The sequence below is a fragment of the Suricata suricatta genome, chromosome 2, assembly GCF_006229205.1.
Source record: "Suricata suricatta isolate VVHF042 chromosome 2, meerkat_22Aug2017_6uvM2_HiC, whole genome shotgun sequence".
Lineage (NCBI taxonomy): Eukaryota > Metazoa > Chordata > Mammalia > Carnivora > Herpestidae > Suricata > Suricata suricatta.
Genome location: NC_043701.1, coordinates 153381588 through 153398682, shown reverse-complemented (window position 1 = coordinate 153398682; position 17095 = coordinate 153381588). Strand labels below are relative to the sequence as shown.

The following is a 17095-nucleotide window of genomic DNA, read 5'->3' as shown; positions in this document are numbered from 1 at the left end:
TCAACTGAGGTTGATGGAGGTGGGGGAGAGGGGAAAATGGGTGATGGGCATGGAGGAGGGCACTTGGGATGAGCACTGGGTTATATGGAAACCAACTTGATAATAAACTATATTAAAAAAAGAAACAGTGCCCTCTGGAGGCAGAAATCCAGCACAATTTGAGAACTATTTTTCATTTCAATACATAAGAATTAAATGATATCATACTATCAGTGGTTTTTAACCACAGGAGTGCAACAGAACTACCTGAGGAACTTTTTAAAAATCTACACCTGCACAAACTCCAGTCTAGTCCTCCTGGAACGTAAGCATGTGTGTTTTACATAAAAATTAAGTACTAATAGCTAACCACTTTAGGAAACATCTATGATTTACTATCATCCACTCCCCCTTCCTGGAACAATCCTCAAACATATTTTGCAAAATCACTCTGCCCCCTTCCACAGCTCTGTCTGGTCTAGATCGATCGGACTGAACCTACATCTAGCTCCAAGGATGAATCCTGATGAGTTTAGGTGAATTAGCAATTATCACCCTATTACCCACCGGGTGTTCCATAGTACCTCACAGACGGACCCACTCACTCGTCCTTTAGGTGACAGAGCACGAGGCTGTAAGGATTGGAACTGTGACGGGGCAGCCGTTTTGTGACTAGAAGGAGAGAGCCTACCGCTGCTGGGGCACCACCTGTAGTCTGATGATGAGGCCAAAGCTGCAGAAAGCAGAGCTGGAAGGAGGACAGACGGGGCTCTGGGTGGCATCTGCTGAGCTTCACATGAAATCTTGCATATTCTTGGATTTCCAGTCACATTTAGCTAATACTTTCTCTGTATCATTTAAGGCAGTTTGAGTTGGTTTTCTGTCAGTTGTGTCAATATTCTGTTAACAGCCGGATTAATACAAGTATCTTATTTAAAACATTTTATTCAACATTCTAAAAAAAAGTCACATTTAATATTACTCATTTGGAGCAAGGGAAACATTTCTTGACATTTTTCTGAGCCTTAAAAATTTAAGCCTGAGATAAAGTTGGAACTGTCAAAATGAAGGAGCTATACACTCCCTGGCTAACCTCTTCCTGCTCTAGTTCAAGATGATGATGCTCCAATAATCTATGATCTTGATCTACAAATATTAGTAGTATACACCATCTAACTCATTAGCCACTTTCACGACTGCCACTGTAGACAGAGGGGGGGGGAAAGCAGATACAACTAAACACAGAACCCTATTAGCTAGTTTTGATGGGGAAGGGGTATGATCGGAGAAGTAAAAAAGAAATATAACTACAGATTTTCCAGGAAAGGATGAAAGAAAAATGGTGCTACCACTGTAAAAAAATTAGAGAAACAGAAAGAAAAGCCAATTAAAGAAATTATTATTTTTATTTTTAAATTTTAAAAAATTTTATTATTTATTTTTAAGAGACAGAGACAGGGCAGAGCATGAGCAGGGGAGGGGCAGAGAGAGTGGGAGACAGAGAATCAGAAGCAGGCTCCAGGCTTAGAGCTGTTGGCACAGACCCCAATGCAGGGCTCGAACCCACAAACTATGAGATCATTACCTGAGCCAAAGTTGCATGCTTAACTGACTGAGCCACCTAGGCATCCCTATTTAGGTATTTTAGATGTCAGTGTGATAATCCGGAGAAATTGTTTTATTTTCATATTTGGTACCTAAAATCAATTGAAAAACAAAAAATGATTTGCTTGCTTATACTTCAAATTAACTTAGGGAAATGGCTACTTTTCACCAGATTTTTCTATCATACTATATTATTATGATTAAAAAGCAAAAGTTGTTGGTTTTAGATATGAATTGTACCTTATACCCATGCAAATCATATACTACCACCTGGTAAATAACACCCTAGGTTAAACAAAGCTTGAGATCTGTTCCATAATTGACTAAAAGTCAAATATAAAAAGCCAAGGAAAACTGACATTAATTAGAAGACCATCAGTTTTCATAAAGTTCTAGAAATCTCTAAAACTTTTTCTTCATAAAAGAACACAGTCAACATAAAGAATAAACCAGGGATTCATAATCTCGCAGTTCTAAAGTAAGAAAGTCACAAATAGCATACTATATGTTCCCTTAGAAATACAGGTTACTGTAGGAGTTATAGTTAATTATGCCAAAATAATTTCCATGGAGCAAATCCAAAGAATTTCTTAGAGTAACTAGATTACATATGTCAGCTGAAGCTTATGTTAGCTTTCATACAGAAAGCTACGGCCCAGATGAGAGATAAAAAAGCTGAAAACAGAAATTTAAGGACTGCTTCTAGAATTATATTTTCTCCCAGAATAAACATTCAAAACACAATGAAACCCAAACTGACTTTTAAATAAACTATGCATACTTATTAACATAAAATGAGTAAATGTGATTTTGTATTCCTTCTTCTGAGTCAATGTATTTTAATTTCAGTATCTCTGAACTTTCTGATCTTGAACTTTCTAGCTTCCGTGAAGGGTTTTTCTTAAGTTTATTGACTTATTTTGAGAGAGAGAGAGAAAAAGAGAGAGAAAGCACGAGCAGGGGAGGGGCAGAGAGAGCAAAGAGAGAATCCCAAGTAGGCTCTACTCAGCTAGCACAGAGCCTGATGTGGGGCTGGATCCCATGAACCACGAGATTGTGACCTGAGTCAGAGTCAGACAATCAACTGAGCCACCCAGGTGCCCTTCTGTCAGTGGGTTTATAGCAGTTCCTCCATTCCCTCATCTCTCCTAATTGCAAATGTCTTCCAGATCCAGTCAGGTAATATGAATGAATGTGTGAGACAAGGTGACTGTGGCAGGCAAGATGATTATAAAGCATGAATCTCATCTAAAGGTACTCAAATTCACAACTGTACAAAACCAAATCAAATTATATGCCTACAGGACCGAATTTATATATTATATATACACTGTAATTATTTTTTGCAGTTATTTGCCCTTTTTTAATTAAAAAATTCTAATGGTTAAGAACTATCCCAATTCAGCAGCTAGCACAGTATAAAAGAAATGTATTTTTGCTCAGTAAACATCATTTAGTATTTCCTATTAGGCCAAAACTATGTATAAGTTTAGAAAAAACTTCCAAGCAATTATCACTTTTTCGTAAGAATATGTTTTGGGACACAACCAAAGCCTTACTATCTAAAGTACTAACTTTAGATAGGACAAAACTCTTTTATTTCTTATTCCTTATCAAAGTAGTCTGTCCCAGAGAAACCTATTTCCTTATACGGCCATTTTGCTTTCAGCGGTATGCAGGAAAGGATGATATATGCATACTTCATTTTATTGCACTTTGCAGATACTGCAATTTTTACCAATTAAAGGTTTGTGGTAAACCTGCATCAAGCTAAGTCTAACCACACCATTTTTCCAAAAGCATTTGCTCATTTTGTCTGTCACATGATGATAATTCTCCCAATACTTCAAACTTTTTCATTATTCTAGGTTTTGTGTGATCTTTGATGTTACTATTGTAATTGCCGTGGGGCACCAAAAATGGCCCGCATATAAGTCAGCAATCTTTTTATTATTTATCTATCTATCTATCTATCTATTTATTTTGAGAGGGAGAGAGCACACACTAGTGGGGAAGGGGCAGAGAGGGGAGAGGACAGAAGATCTGAAGCAGGCTCTGTGCTGACAGCATGAGCGGTCAACCATGAGATCATGACCTGAGCCAGTCACTTAACTGACTGACCCACCCAGGTGTTCCAGAAAAACACACTCTTTCCTTTTCTTGTCATACTGAACTAAGTAGGATTTCCATATGATGTTGAAAAGGAATGGCGAGAGGGAGCATCCTTGCCTTGTTCCTTAGTGGGAAAGCTTCAAATTTCTCACCATTAAATATGTTAGCTATAGGGTTTTGTCTTCTTTATCAAGTTAAGAGAAGTTCCTCTCTCTTTCTAGTTTACTGAGAGTTTTTCTCATGAATGGGTGTTGAATTTTGTCATATACTTTTTCCGCATCTATTGATATGATCATTTTCTTTTCTTCTTTAGCTTGTTGATGTGATGGATTATAATAACTGGGTTTAAACAACTTTTTATTGCAGTTGACACATAATGTTATATTAATATCAAGGGAATAACAATGATTTGACAAGTTTACATATTATGTTATGTTCACCACAGTATGGCTACCACCTGTCACTATACAATGCTATTACAATACCACTGTAATTCCCTATGCTGGACTTTTTATCCCTGTGATTTTATTCATGTATCAACTGGTTATTAAATGCTGAGCTAGCCTTGCACGCATGGGATAAATCCCACATGGTCACGATGTAGAATTTCTTTTGTAAACTGTTGGATTCAATGTGATAATACTGTGTTGAGGACTTTTGCACCTATGTTTACTAGAAATAGTAGTCTGCAGTTTCCTTTTCTTGTAATGTCTTTGTCTGGTTTTGGTATTAGGGTAATGCTGGCCTCCCAAAACAAATTTTGAAGTATTCCCTCTGCTCCTATGTGAAAGAGACTGTAAAGAACTGGTATAATTTTTCCTTAACGGTTATTGGAAGGTTATTAATCACTGATTCAATTTCTTTCATAAACATAGACCTATGCAGATTGTCTATTTCTTCTTGTGTGAGTTTTAGCAGATTGTGTCTTTGAAGAAATTGGTTCATTTCATCTACATTTTCAAAACTGTGGGCACAGAGTTGTTAATAATCCTTTACTCTCCCTTTCTCCCTTGACTCACATGTTATTTAGAAATGTGTTGTTTAATCACTAAATATTTGGGGATTTTCCAGTTTAGCTTTCTGTTGATTTCCTATTTAATTCCACTGTGGTCTGAGAGCAGACACTGTATGATTTCTATTCTTTTAAATTTGTTAAGGTGTGTTTTATGGCCTAGAATATGGTTGTCTTGGTGAATGTCCCATGTGAGCTTGGGAAGAATGTATATTCTGCTGTTGTTCAATGAAGTAGTCTATAGATGTCAATTATATCCATGTGATGATGGCGTTATGGGGTTCAACTATGTCCTCACTGATTTTCTGTTTGTTGGATCTGTCCATTTCCGATGGAGGGACGTTGAAGCCTCCAACTATAACAGCAGACTCATTCATTTCTCCTCGATGTTCTATCAGTTTTTGCTTGACATATTTTGATCCTCTGTTCCAAGGCATATATATGGATTCCTATGGATTCTTTATTATTATGTAATGCCTCTCTTTGTCCCTGATAACTTTCTTTGCTCTGAAGTCTGCTCTGTATTAATATGACCACCCACTTTCTTGATTAGTGTTAACATGGTTTTTCTCTATCCATTTAATCTACATGTATTTTTATATTTCAAGTGGGTTTTGTAGATAACATATAGTTAGGTCTTGTTCTATTGATCCATTCTGATGATCTCTGTCTTTTAATTAGTATCTTTAGGCGATTGATGTTTATAGTGATTGTTGATAAAGGTGGATTAGTATTTGCCATATTTGTTACTGTTCCTATTTGTTGCACTTGTTCTTTGTTACTACTTTTGGGTTCTAGTCTTTTTCTGCCTTTTGTGATACTGAATATGTATATGATTCCATTTTTTTCCTTTCTTAACATATCAGTTATGCTTTTTAAAAACTTTTTAGTGTTGCCCTAGGGTTTCCAATATACACTTAAAATTATGCCAAGTCCACTGTCAAATAACACTATTCTCCTCTTATACCATTACTGTCATTCATTTCTCTTATAAACATACATAAGCATACACATACATACACACAAAGCATGCATAATTGAATACACTTATCATTCTGAACAAACTCTTACCTAGGAGATTAAGCATAAGAAAAATAAAAGTTTTTATTTTATCTTCATTTACACTTTCTCTGATGCTTTTCCTTACTTTATGTAGGTCTCAGTTTCCAACCTAGATCATTTTCTTTATCTCTGAAGAAGTTATTTTAACATTTCTTGCAAGGCAAGTCTACTGGCAACAAATGTTCTCAATTTTTGTCTGAGAAGGACTTTCTCCTTCACTTTTGAATGATAATTTCACAGGATATAAAATTCTAGGTTAGTGGGTGTTTTTCTCTCAATACTTTAAATATTTCACTCCATTCTCTTCTTGCTTGCATGATTTACAAAGAGAAGTCAGATGTAATTCTTCTTTTTGTTAACTCTGGGTAAGGTGTTTTTCCCTCCGACTTCTTTCAAGATTCTTTAATTTTGTGCAGTTTGAATATGATATGCCTATGTGTAATATTGGTATTTATCCTGCTTGATGTTCTCTTACGCTTTCCGGATTTATGGTTTAGTGTCTGACATTAATTTGGGGAAATCCTCAGGCAATACTGCATCAAGTATTGTTTCTGTTGCTTTCTCTCTCTTTCTTCTTCTAATATTCCCATTGTGTCTATGTTAGGCCTTTTGTAGTCATCCTACAATTCTTGAATATTCTGTTTATTTTTTTTAAGTATTTTTTTTCTCTTTGCCTTTCTGTTTTGGAAGTTTCTAGTGACATGTGCCCAAGCTCAGAGATTCTTTCTTCAGCGGTGTCTACTAATAAGTGCATGAAAGGCATTCTTCATTTCTGTTATATTGCTTTTGATCTCTACATATTTCTTTAAAAAGTTTTTTTAATGTTTTTATTTATTATTGAGACAGAGAGAAACAGAGCATGAGTGGGGGAGGGGCCGAGAGAGTGGGAGATACAGAATCTGAAGCAGGCTCCAGGCTCTGAGCTGTCAGCACAGAGCCTGATGTGGGGCTTGAAGCCACGAACTGTGAAATCATGACCTGAGCCGAAGTTGGCCGCTTAACCAACTGAGCCACCCACGTGCCCCCGATCTCTAAATATTTCTTTTTGATTGTTTCTTAGATTTTCCAGCTCTCTGCTTACATTATCCATCTGTTCTTTTATGTTGCCTATGTTATCCATTAAAGTCCTTAGCACATTAATTAATCATAGTTTTTAAATAGATTCTTTATCTGATAATTCCAATATCCCTGACATATCTCAAACTGGTTCCAATACTTACTCCAGCTCTTCAAACTGTGCTTTTTGCCCTTTAGTCTCCCATGCAATTTTTTCTTGATAGCTGGACATGATGCACTAGGTGAAAGGAACTGCAATAAATAGTACTTTAGTAATGTGGTGGGAAGGTGTGAGGGGGGAGGAAGTGTTCTATAGTCATGATTAAGGAGACAGGTTTTTAGAAAAATGTTTATATTTAAGTATAGTTGACTGGGTCACAGTCTTTAAGTAAGTTTTGCCCCTTACTGTAAACTTTGCAAGTGCTTCTCATTTCTACTCCTTAGATGGGACCGGATGGCTAGAGCAGGCTAGAGTTGTGTATTTCCCCTCCCTCAACTTGGTGAGGCTCTGATAAAACCCCAATAGTTCAGGCACTGGCACATAGTTTCTTTTGAGGTTAGGTCTTAAGAAGAAAAGAATACTTAAAGAACAGAATGCTCTGGTATATTTCAAAATGGCTCCTTTTTCTTCCCCCTGCTGGAAGCACAAGACCATTATTCTTCAGTCCTCAGTGGGAGAACTTGGTAGAGCTCCAGGAGGTACAACTCACAAAAGTGTGAGCCTTACTATGATGGGGTCCCCCTGGAGTTTCAACTCTGTGACTTGTCCACACTGAACCTCCAGCTATTTATCAATTACTGTTCAGGTTTTCCCAGCTCAATACTGATTCCTAGGGAAGTTTCTGCTCTGTTAAATTATGGTTCTCTGTATTTTCCTGTCTTTCTCCAATTTGGGGGCCAGCAATTAGCCCTATGATCTCACTTCTCTGACAGATCAAGTTTTCTGTTTCTTACTTGTCGGGACACAGTTTGACGACTTCCAAGCTCTTTACATGCCAGACTGGAAACCAGAAGACTGTGTTTACCTCTTAATAATTAATGGAACTATGTATATTTATAATTTTTGCATTTATAAGTTGTGCATATTTACATGTATGTTACATTTAATTTAAAAAGTTTTTAAAAGTCCATGTACCATGCCCTTGCTCTATAGGAAGAGAATTTCAAACTCTTAATCAAAAACAATTTCCCACTGTCACTTTAACCATAATTCTAAAAATACTTTGCTACATAGTCATCAACAGATTGTAAAAAAGCAAATTAGAAAAAGAATCAGAAGCCTATTCCTTCTAGGCATTTACAGCTGAAATCACTGCCAGGTCTCTTCACAGTAGCAGGTTAGAAAAATTCCCCAGAGTAAAGGTTAAAGAGCTCTGACGCCAGAGAAAAAGAACTAGGCCATTTCTCTACTATACAGATTTAAAAGGTAATGTATTCCCATTTTCCCCCTTCATTCTGATGCAAATCTTTTTAGTCAGAAGTCTTAAAAGTAGCTCTCAGTGTGGGTCCAGGTTAATTTCAAACAGCTGAGGTACTGCTTGAGGGCAGGAACTACTTACTTAACGTCTTTTGTATCACTCACAGATTTAGCAAAATGAAAGGCATGCTAACAAGAAAATTTATGTAATATTTCACAAAGTAAGCAAATATGGTAAAAATCAAACACTTTGTGTGTGCATCCGTGCTTTTTGGAGGGGAAACATGGGGATGTGGGTAAAAGAACTTTTAGGTGCTTATTTCCATAATCATTAGTCAACTAAATAGGAATATGTTTGCTAGGGTCACTGGACTGAAAAGAATTAGGCTAAGAGGTTAACTAAGCAATCCATGATAATGTCTGTAATCAAGACTATTTTAATCAGCTCTGTGAAAGAGGCAACGGGCTGACTATTCCCTTGGAATGGAAATTCCCCCTAGGTCACTCAATATTTCACTTTATTATTGATTTAATAATTCTCACTACTGAATTGCTTCCTCATATCAGAGTTTAAGACGAAGTCCTCTGAAACAGACAAAAGGTAGAAATGACAACAGCTCTTATTCTCATATCATAAAACGAAAGGGTTTCCTGAGTTGTGTGAAAAAACATAGAGCTGCACTTGACTTCCTGATTTCCAAGAAAATTCAAGGAGTATTCTATAGCAGTTGTACTTTGAAGTAAATATCAATAATTTAAGGGACCACTGAAATGATGAACCAAAGTGAACATTTCTAAACTCTTCCTCCCAAGAGGCAGATTTGGAAAGTACAGTTCCAAGATCCCTTAATCCCAAAGCATTATGTTCCAGTATCTTTGGTTATTTGATTTATAACTGAAAAGAAAATTTGCTTGAAGATCCCTAGTTATAGCAGATGGCAAGGCAGTTCATGTTTTAATGAAAGTATAGAGTCAGCTTGTTAAATTTAATGTTAACAGTTAAATACGCTTGCAACTCCAATCCTTAGTAAATCTCTTAACAGTGTATGAGTAACACATGGAAAGAAGGGCAGAGAGCAAAAATGAAAAAGAAGACAGACTGTGTGAAATCGAATATAAAAGAAAAGAATTTGTCCTTGGATTAGAAAAATGCACAAAAACTTGTGGACTTTCCTCCCATACTATGGTACTGAATCACATCATACTGTCAAGTGTCTTTTTATAGGTTTTTCTCCTATGAGCTTCTCAAGAGCAGGGATACATTTTTATATTCTCAACACCTAATAGAGTGCCCAGAGCACAGACGATGTACAACAAATGGCACTGTGCTAAGCATCCCCTTTATTTTCATAATAATTGTATGAGGTAGGTAACACATTACTACTCAAATTTATAGAAAAAAAAAACCCAGGAAACATTATAATTAAAGAAAATGCCCAAAGTCACATAACAGTCTAACTCCAGAGAATATTCCCTTAAATACTGCACTATATTATCTGAATAAATGAATGCCTGTTTTGTCCAGTTTCTGTCTCAGTTTTAATAACTAATTAAATTTTTTTAATGTTTATTTATTTTTAAGAGAGAGACAGCATGAGCTGGCAAGGGATAGACAGAGAGGGAGACACAGAATCCAAAGCAGGCTCCAGGCTCTGAGCCATCAGCACAGAGCCTGATGTGGGGCTCGAACTCACAAGCCATGAGATCATGACCTGAGCTGAAGTCAGACGCTTGACTGACTGAGCCACCCAGGTGCCCCTAATAACGAATTTTATCTACTCACTCAGACATCACCTGCATTTGTGCCTTCTGTATCAGGATGACTATATGAGCTCAAAAATCACCAGAAAAATATAAGGTTTGGGGACCAACCAGATAATTTTAGAAGCCAAGAGTCATTTCTAGACTTAAATTTTCAAAGTGTGATTACAATTAACATTAAATTAGTTATTTCTAAATACAAGTATACTAAATTTTTTAAATGTAAATGACTACTATAATTTTAGAAGACAAGCTGGGTAATTTATAATATAGCAAGAGTAGAAACATAAGAACTCTTTAATAAGAAACTTGGGAAGGCCTATGAAGTTAAACTAGCCTGCCTATTTTAAACAGAAAACAAGAGGGATGCCTGGGTGGCTCAGTTGATTAAGTGTCCAACTTCAGCTCAGGCCATGATCTCAAAGTTAATGAGTTCGAGCTCCGCATGGGGCTCTGTGCTGTCAGCTCAGAGCCTGGAGCCTGCTCTGGATTCTGTGTTTCTCTCTCTCTCTCTGCACTTCCCCACTCACACGCTACCTAACTCAAAAATATATAGTTTTAAAAATAATAATAAATAAAGATAAGAGATCAGGAGTGCCTGGACGGCTCAGTCGGTTAAGTGTCCAAATTCTGCTCAGGTCATTATGTCACAGTTTGTGAGTTCAAACCCTGCATCAGGGTGTCTGTGCTGACAGTTCAGAGCCTGAGGCCCACTTCGAATTCTGTATGTGTCTCTCTCTCTGCCTCTCCCCTGCTGACATGCTGTCTCACTCTCAAAAAATAAATAAACAAAAAATTAAAGCAATAAATAAATAAAGATAAGAGATCAGAAAATGGTTTGTATTATTTTAATAAACTATTCAATGAAAAAGGGTATTTTTCTATCACTAGACTATGCCAGTGTCTCATGTATATGATCCCAAATCAATAAAATCATAAAATAGTTTATAAAACAAATTAATGAAATTATTTAATCTTCTATTCGGCTTAAAACAACCATTAATTAATCTTTGGGGATACCCTACAGTATTATACAAACAGAAATTTTCTATCCAGAAAAATGTAGGAATTCAGAAACAAGAAACAAAGTAATATTTATTTTTCCTCATCTCAGAGCCAATAAAGAATGTAAAGTCAATTTTACACTTATCTAATCCATCTCACATTTTTACTTTCCAAACATACACGTATACACATTACATATAAAATGAATTATGGAACTGTGAGATGGTAATAGAAATCCAGGTAGGCTGATTCAGCAATACTGAAAAAGTCTTCAAAACATAAACAAAATGTAATACAGCTCTAGAAAATCAATATATTTTTCTCCATTTTAGAACAGATGTTTAAAATGCCAAAAGGGAACAGACATTTATCTGCTTTCTGTTGACAGTGATTATCTCTAATTTTCAATTGTTTGGAATATAATGGAATCAAGCATATAGTAAAAATTGTCTTTTATCTTTATAAGTTTGCTTATAGTGATGGAAATTAAAACTTTTTGGTTAGATTTTTACATACCTTAAAAGTGGAAAGTCCATAAAGCCTTGTGGTATGAACAGTCTCTTGAGAAATGTTCGTGATGTTAGTTATGAAGTCCTCCAGGTGCCTGCACGCCTGCTCCAGGTGCGCTGTGTTGATGATGATCTGCACGAGCTGGAAAATACAAAATGCGGCTGGTGAGATGCAGGTTGTGTGTACACAAAACCATTCGGTTTTTTAACACGGATTACTACTTCCAGCGGTTGTGCCATTTTTACACAATTACAGCTTTATACAATACAAGGGATTATTTAATTTTAAAAGCCTGTTGCAAATACTATGAACGCTATCACTTCTAAAGAAAAAGAATAACCGAGTCTAACTGCCAGTTGATTTAAAATAACTCTAAAAAGTACTTTTCCAAATTTTATATATTTACCAGGTAAAAAAAGGAGTATTTTCATTTTTCAAGTTAAGTTTGGCAATCATAAATCTACCTGTATATTCTAACATCGTCAACTATCTACCATATTCTCCATGTAAACGTTTTTCCCTCACATGGTTTGAATTTACAGTGACAAAACAAATCTACTTCTACTAATAAATTTAAAATAGAAAGCCAGTTTTATAGGATGATGTTTAGCAATACTTCATAAAATTTTTTTCATATAATGAAACATTTAGCTATTAGTATTTTTTTAAGCTTACCTCTGTTAAACCTATATGAGGTTTTCTAATAAGGTTCAGTAAACAGCTACTCAAAGTTCTGGTCAGCAGTAGATTTGTAGATTTTCTAAGCATATCATCTATTTCTGTTGAGCTAAAAATAAAGATCGATTATTATTTAGGTTTCCACAAAGGTATGCTTAGCTTCCTAAATAATTAAACACAGTTTACTAAGATAATTTCCTCCACCTCATTCTTTTAGACCTTTAAATAAGTTACCCATATTTATTAAATTCCAAAATTCAATTCTGTCACAAAAGGGACATTTTCAATAATGTAGAATGTTCATTTTTGGCATAATTTAAATGTATTTAGTTAACCCCTATAGTAAAACCATGGGGTACTTAGTCTAAGGAAATAATTATTAAATAATGACTCAACTATGGGACACTTGCAAAATTGAGCACTTCAAATACAACCACAGCTGAAATTATTAATTTTTAATGTTTTATTTAGCTTTGAGAAAGAGAGCATGAGTGGGGGAGGGCAGAAACAGAGGGGGATAGAGGGTCCAAAGTGAAGCAGGCTCTGTGTTGGTAGCAATGAGCCTGATATGGGGCTCTTACTTACAAACTGTGAGTGAGATCATGACCTGAGCTAAAATTGGACAGTCATCCAACTGAGCCACCCAGGAGACCCTACAGCTAAAATTATTTTTAAAATGCAAATTGAGAGCTCTTTTTAGATAGAATTAATTACTAGATTTAACTTCAATGTAATTAAGCTATCCATTTCCATTGAGATGTTTTTTAAAGATTCAAAGAAATAAATGTAAGTACATATACGAGTTTTAATTTGGTGCAAAGGAAAAAACCCTCTACAATACTTCTTAACATTCTAAAGATTCCTACACTAGCACTAACAAGCTTTTTATTTTCTAGGGCTTCAATTTAAGTAAATAATGACTTCTTCATATATATAGATAGGTATATATAGCTTTGTTATCAAAACAGATAAGCTGTCTTCGGACCAAGTTTTCTCAGTCTCAGCACCACTGGCATTTTAGGCAAGATAATTCTCTGTTGTGGGGCTGTCCTGTGCTTTGAAGCAGCATCCCTGGCCTCTACCCACTAGATGCAAGCAGCGCCCTTCCCCATAGGTGTGACAGCCCAAAATGTCTCTAGACACTGCCAAATGTCCCCAGGGGGGCAAATTACTCCAACTGAGAACCACTGTCCTAAACATAGACTAAAATTTTAGCAATCTTTTTATTTTATCAAAACATTACTCCTGACGCACAAATATTTACTAGTTTATTTTTTAAACTGCAAAGAGAGAAACATCTGACAACACATAGGTGCTTCTCACTACTACTCCAATGTTTTTAATGCAGTCACTCTTTTCAATACCTGCTAACCCTAATTCTGGCAGACCTAAAAAGAGTATTTCTCTGATTCTTTACAACTAAAATCAAGAGTGCCCAGACACACTACCAGTAGGGCTTCAGGGTTTCTTGGCATCAAAACTCTCAAACAGAAAACACTTTCTAATCTACCAACAGTGTCCTAGAACAATCATTGTATTCACCCTGATAAAAACAGGTGGTTGCCTACTCCTCTGGTTTCTTATCTAACACACTCAAATTATGCTTAAAGACACCCTGAATAGCCTACTTCTCAGATGAAATATAAAATATCCTGAAATACTTAGGCTAGATAACGCCCTTTAACTTCCCTGAACTTCCTTGAATGCTGAGTCAATGTATACTTCTTTCTTAAGCAAAAGTAAAGAAAGAAAACCTATCAGCACCTCTGTCCTATTTGTGCCAACAAGATTTACCTGACAATGACCAGAATTGCCCCCATTACATTTTTATCCCAACTGAGCATTTTTTTTCCTTAACTCCTGGTCTTTTGAGCCTATAACCTGTATTCTTTTTGTACTACCTTTTAAAAAAACATTTCATGCTAATTAAATCTTAATTATAATAAATCTCCTAAAATATTTTACTGCTTATATGCAAACTGAAAGTATCTTAAAGATCATATTAGGTCCAGATGTTTCCTCTGCAACCAAATAGTTGAGACTTTGAAGTCTTTTCATGAAGTCATTTCATTTTCAAGTCCTACTTTTATGCAGGTATAAAAAGAAACCCAAACATTTGTACTACAAAGCTCTAAAGAATCTTCTGGTTCTAAAAATCTAACTCCAAAATGTGTTTATACATAATAAAAGAGCTTTAAATCAAGAAAGGGATTTCCCCCAAAACTTTTTAATGACAAATAAGAAAAAACAAAGGAATTCTAACAGCTCTATTTTAGGTCACAGATGCAAATTTTAAAAATAAAAATGTCAGGGGCACCTGGGTGGCTCAGTCGGTTAAGCCTCCGACTTTGGCTCAGGTCAGATCTCATGTTCATGGGTTCGAGCCCCGTGTCAGGCTCTGTGCTGACAGCTAGCTCAGAGCCTGGAGCCTGCTTCCGGTTCTGTGTCTCCTTCTCTCTCTGCCCCTCCCCCTCTCATGCTCTGTCTCTCTCTGTATCAAAAATAAATAAAACATTAAAAAAATAATAAAAAAAATTAAAATGTCAGAAAGCTGATAATCCATAATAAATTTAGATTTACAGATTTTTAAAGTAACTCTGCTGCATCGGTCTCTGTAGTTTGATCTGGGGATTCATTAACAAAATACAAATAGCCAATGTATGTAGCAAACTTATTTTTTTTTAAATGTAAACATAAAAGTCCTGTTGAATGAATAACTTATGATTATAGTTTATTAGAATGACTAGATATTGAACTTACAAAAGTAACAAATATTTTTATCAAAGATAGAGGGAAAAACTGACAACCTTTTCTATGGTAGCACAGTCTACAACACTGACCTAGAAAGCTAGGAGTCCACATACTGAAAGAGTCAGAACTGAGGTGACAATTCTAGTTCGAGTCCATCACGAGGGAGGCTTTAGGGAAACTTAAACATAATATTACAACTAATGACTTTTATCTGAAGCATATATTCTTAAGCACTGAATTAATTACACTGCCTATGTCCAAATCAGAAATTTAATGTATTTAATAAAAAACAAGATAGGCATAAACTACTGGTGGCTCTCAGACCATTTGAGCTCCGCTACTAAAAACTACCATCGTAATCATTTGTTATTTATCTTCAGTTAATTCTCCTATATATCCATCAGTTTTCAAATGCTAAGTTATATGGTGTATTTTGTGTTATACAGTCCAGAGAACACAGTATCTTTAGTGAGTTTTATGATTCAGGTTAAAAGCTAATGTCTTTAAAATACACCTTTAGAGACTCTGGTATAAGAGGCGGTAGAGTATCACGAAGCTTAAAGCAATGGTTCTTAAAGTTTAGAATGCATCAGAATTATCCAGAGAACTTGGTAAAACCCAGGGCCCCCGCCTCAGTAGGTCTAAGGTGGCATTTCTAACAATCTCCCATGTGATGCTGATGCTGCTGGTCTGGAGACTACACTGTGAGGATCAGTGGCTGGTGAGAAACACATAGCACAGCAGATGCCATGCGATAGTTATTTGTCTTCCTTTCTTTTCTTTTCCTCTCAAACTCATATGTTATTCAGGAACAAAAATTAACAAATTTTTAAAAAATATTTTCAATGTTTTATTTTTGAGAGAGAGAGACAGAGAGAGAGAGACAATGTGAGCTGGGGACGGACCGAGAGAGAGGGAGACACACAATCCGAAGACAGGCTCCAGGCTCTGAGCTAGCTGTCAGCACAGAGCCCAACACGGGGCTCGAACCCACAAACTGTGAGATCATGACCTGAGCCGAAGTCAGATGCTTAACTGACGGAGCCACCAGGCGCTCCAAGAAGTCATTTAAACCATCTCTATTCACAAGAAGCAGTGTAAGACCTAAGGTCAGATAACTTTTACCTTGGCAGAGCACACATTTCTTCCATTTATTTATACGCTCTTTAAATCACAAATCACGTAGCTTACAATAAAAGACACATACAATACAATAAAAACAGCTGTCATTGTTCTGTTTCAGCTTGAAAAACATGTTATACCTGAACTGTCCTCATGCTTTTCTTATGACTTAAAATTCAGAAGAGTTTCACGCTGAAGGATACTTCCTGCTATTCAATGTTCAAATCAAGAATGGATTTCTGAGAGGGAGACTATACAGCCAGCATCACCAGTCTCTCCTCCCGAGTGTACTCACAATTAGATACACATAAGTGACTATAATGCATGGTCCATCTAGGTAGCTGGAACAAGGTGTGGCATAAAGATTAATGTTCTTCTAATATTAACTGACTATTCCTTATATGCCAGACACTTTCTCTGATATGGGAATCTTAAGACCTGCTCCTTCATCCCAGCTCTCAAACTAATGAGCTAGGTCATTCTGGGTGATGGAGCCTCCCTGAGCCTCAGTTTCCTTATCAGCAAAACAGGAATAATATCACATTTCCCATCTCCATAAATGTAGGGTATTGTATTCATCACACCAGATAAATGGCACCCTCTAGTCTAAAGTCATGCTGGCTACAGCTACATGCTACCGACCGTTGCTGTGGCACTCTCCATTACTATGATACCAATTTGCTACCACATTCTTTACATCTACTGATTTTGTTTGAATCCTCATTTTAAACCTAATTAAGGAAAAACAAAGCTATTGAGAATATCAGCTTTTTGACAAGTGAATGACATAAAGGAGGGATATTGTTTAGCTACTGCTACCAACCAATAGAAAAACTAAAATACATAAGATCTAAGCAACTAAAGAAAAAGAAAAAAAGAAGAAATATTGATAAACAAATTTAACAACAAATCCAAGGTATAGCCTTATTTGGACCCTGACTCAAACATACCAACCGTAACAGCCCAAGTGTCCACTGATAGATGAATGGATACAGAAGATGAGGTGTGTGTGTGTGTGTGTGTGT

At 36.1% G+C, this 17095-nt stretch overlaps 1 protein-coding gene across 2 annotated transcripts in view; it reads right to left on the bottom strand.

The window, feature by feature from the left end:
• Positions 1–17095, bottom strand: part of EXOC6 (exocyst complex component 6) — a 187961-nt gene that overhangs the window by 83932 nt on the left and 86934 nt on the right. For both annotated transcript variants that reach the window (XM_029932241.1, XM_029932240.1), the window contains 2 exons: positions 12195–12306; positions 11526–11660 (listed from right to left, as the gene is read on the bottom strand). In XM_029932241.1, coding sequence (XP_029788101.1) covers positions 11526–11660; positions 12195–12306 — 247 coding nt within the window. The remainder of the gene's footprint in view (positions 1–11525; positions 11661–12194; positions 12307–17095) is intronic.